The sequence below is a fragment of the Pterocles gutturalis genome, unplaced genomic scaffold, assembly GCF_000699245.1.
Source record: "Pterocles gutturalis isolate BGI_N339 unplaced genomic scaffold, ASM69924v1 scaffold26705, whole genome shotgun sequence".
Classification (NCBI taxonomy): domain Eukaryota; kingdom Metazoa; phylum Chordata; class Aves; order Pterocliformes; family Pteroclidae; genus Pterocles; species Pterocles gutturalis.
Genome location: NW_010139050.1, coordinates 14,307 through 16,740, shown reverse-complemented (window position 1 = coordinate 16,740; position 2,434 = coordinate 14,307). Strand labels below are relative to the sequence as shown.

Here is a 2,434-nt window from a genome sequence, read left to right as displayed (position 1 = left end):
GAAGATGCTGGATCCCAGTGCCACTTACTGGTGAGACCCATGTGCATGGGTGGGTTTGGGGCCAGATGCTGGAGTCAGACCAGGGCTGTGAGTGCCCCTGGACCATGCTGTCAGATACTGGGACCAGTGGGGTCCCTGTGCGGTGAGTGGAGCCGGTGGGGTCTTTCGCAACCCAGCTCATAAAACCCCCCCTGGGTAGGATGAGTGGGATTCATGGGGGTTCTGTGGATCCTCCTGGGGCAAATGAAGGTGAGACGACACCAAACAATTAAATGCTGGCTTATAACTTTTATGTGGATAATTCTTTAGGGGAAAAAGAGAAGCGTAGGCTGTAAAATTGAACAGAATTATATATAAAAAAAAAAAAAAAACAAACAAAAAAAACCCAACACACCACCACAAAACAAAACAAGACAAAAAAACCCCATAACTTGGTAAAGACAACTCATGACAACACTACCACCTGCCGACAACACCAAAATTTACAGCAATGCGATAACGACAGCACAGCTACCAACACTAAAAAACCCACAGCTGTTTCTAAAACTTGCCATCGCTTATCGGTCCTAAAATGAACAATCTAGGGAAAACCTGCTGCACGAGCCCCAAAAGGAGCTGGAATAAAACTTACATTACCTTGTGTGCCAGAGAGAGATCAAGAGATGCTGGAAGAGAAAAGAGGAAGGAAAAGGAGAAAAGTTTTTACCATCCTTTGGATCCTGGATGAGCATCAGCACCTTGGGGCGGTGGGTGTTGCTCGATCAGTGCGTCAGCATCTCAGGGGTCCTCAGGTGGGGGCACAAGCCCCTCTGCTCTTTGCTTATAGTCAAAAGTCCTCAGGTCTCCGCACAACTTTCTGCAATGAGCCATAGGGAGCGATGGGTGTCTCCTTAATTAGCATCTGAAGCGGAGAGGGGTGTCTCCTTCATAAGCGCTGGGAGAACCATCTCTTTGCGCGTGTGTAAAGGGGGGAAGGGAGCATTAACCCTTTCAACCCATGGGGTCGGTGGTCGTGCGGACCCCGTATTGGATTGACTGTGGCTTTGTTGGCCCAAGACACAGACTGAACGATGCTAATGGAACCACCTGAGGGATTCTTAGAGTGATGGTTGGACCACACCCATGGGCAGAAAATATTCTGATCAGCAAGGAACAGGACTAGGGGTCTGCAACCAAAATGCTCTGAGACTTAACAAGGTCCTACCTCGTCAGGGGCTTTGGCAGGCAGCTGCGGTTTTCTGTGACAGACCAGTTTCTGCATAAAACTGCAGAAATCGTCCTTCACAGGGTCCCAGTGCAGCAGCTGGAGCCACTGGGGTCCCAGTACAAGAGCTGGAGCCAGGGGGATCCCAGTGTGGCAGCTGGAGCCAGTGGGGTCCCAGTGTGATGACTGGAGCTGGTCGGGTCCCAGTACAGTGACGGCAGTGATGGGAGCCAGTGGGGTCCCAGTATGGCAACTGGAGCTGATGGGGTCCCAGTGTAGGTGCTGGAACTAGTGGGGTCCCAGTGCAGTGACTGGAGCCAGTGGGGTGCAGGGACACCGAGCCCCTTCCCCCAGTAACTGGGGCTGGTGGGGTCCCAGTGCAGCGACTGGAGCCAGCAGGGTCCCAGTGCAGTAACTGGGGCTGGTGGGGTCCCAGTGCAGTGACTGGAGCCAGTGGGGTGCAGGGACACCGAGCCCCTTCCCCAGTCCCCAGGGCTGGGCACCCCCATGGGACACGCTCCCAGGCTGAAAGCAGAGGCTGGGACAAGGGCTGCTCGGAGAAAGGTCTTTATTGAGCTGTCGGCTTGGACAGGAGGCACTTGGGGCTGTGCAGGTCTTGAGGGGACAGAGACATGGTCCCCCCCCGAGCTGCTGGTTTCCAGGAGAGATTTCCAAGCACCGCAGAGCCTCGATAGCATCGAGATCTGAGCTGTCTCCACGGATGAGGGCAGAGCTGGGAGTGCAGCACCTTGGGACTGTGGAGCTTTGGGGTGTCCCAAGAACTGGGGGTGATGGCAGATTATTTCTCCATCCCCCGCGTTGCCCCATCAGTAAAACACCTTTTCCAGGTAGGCGTTCAGGAACATCCCTGTGGGGTCCAGCTTCTCCCGGACGGAGCAGAATTTGGGGAAGGCTGGGTACATCTTCTCAAAGTCCTTCCGAGTGCAGCTGTGGGCCTGCAGGAGAAAAAGTGTCCGGGGGGGCTGCCCATCACTGGGGAATGTGTCACCAGCCCTGGACCCCCCACCACATGCTGTGTAAGCTCCTGCAGAAGTGGTGGCACCTCCATCCCCTTATCGACGTGCCCAGGGTAGGCAGAAAACAGAAAAACCTTCTCCTCGAGGCACCCATCTCCCTCTGGGACCAGCCTGCTGTGGGGGACCATCTCTGACCCCCACCCAACTCTAACCACCCCCTCCCATGAGGAGCTGTGATGGAACAGGGGAAGGG

General features: G+C 54.9%; 1 protein-coding gene across 1 annotated transcript in view; it reads right to left on the bottom strand.

Moving 5' to 3' along the window:
- Positions 1-2,031: 2,031 nt before the first annotated feature.
- LOC104468944 (L-gulonolactone oxidase-like) overlaps positions 2,032-2,434 on the bottom strand; it is a 14,539-nt gene continuing 14,136 nt past the window's right edge. The window contains exon 11 of the mRNA XM_010083240.1: positions 2,032-2,197. Within this exon, the coding sequence (XP_010081542.1) occupies positions 2,032-2,197 (166 nt within the window). The remainder of the gene's footprint in view (positions 2,198-2,434) is intronic.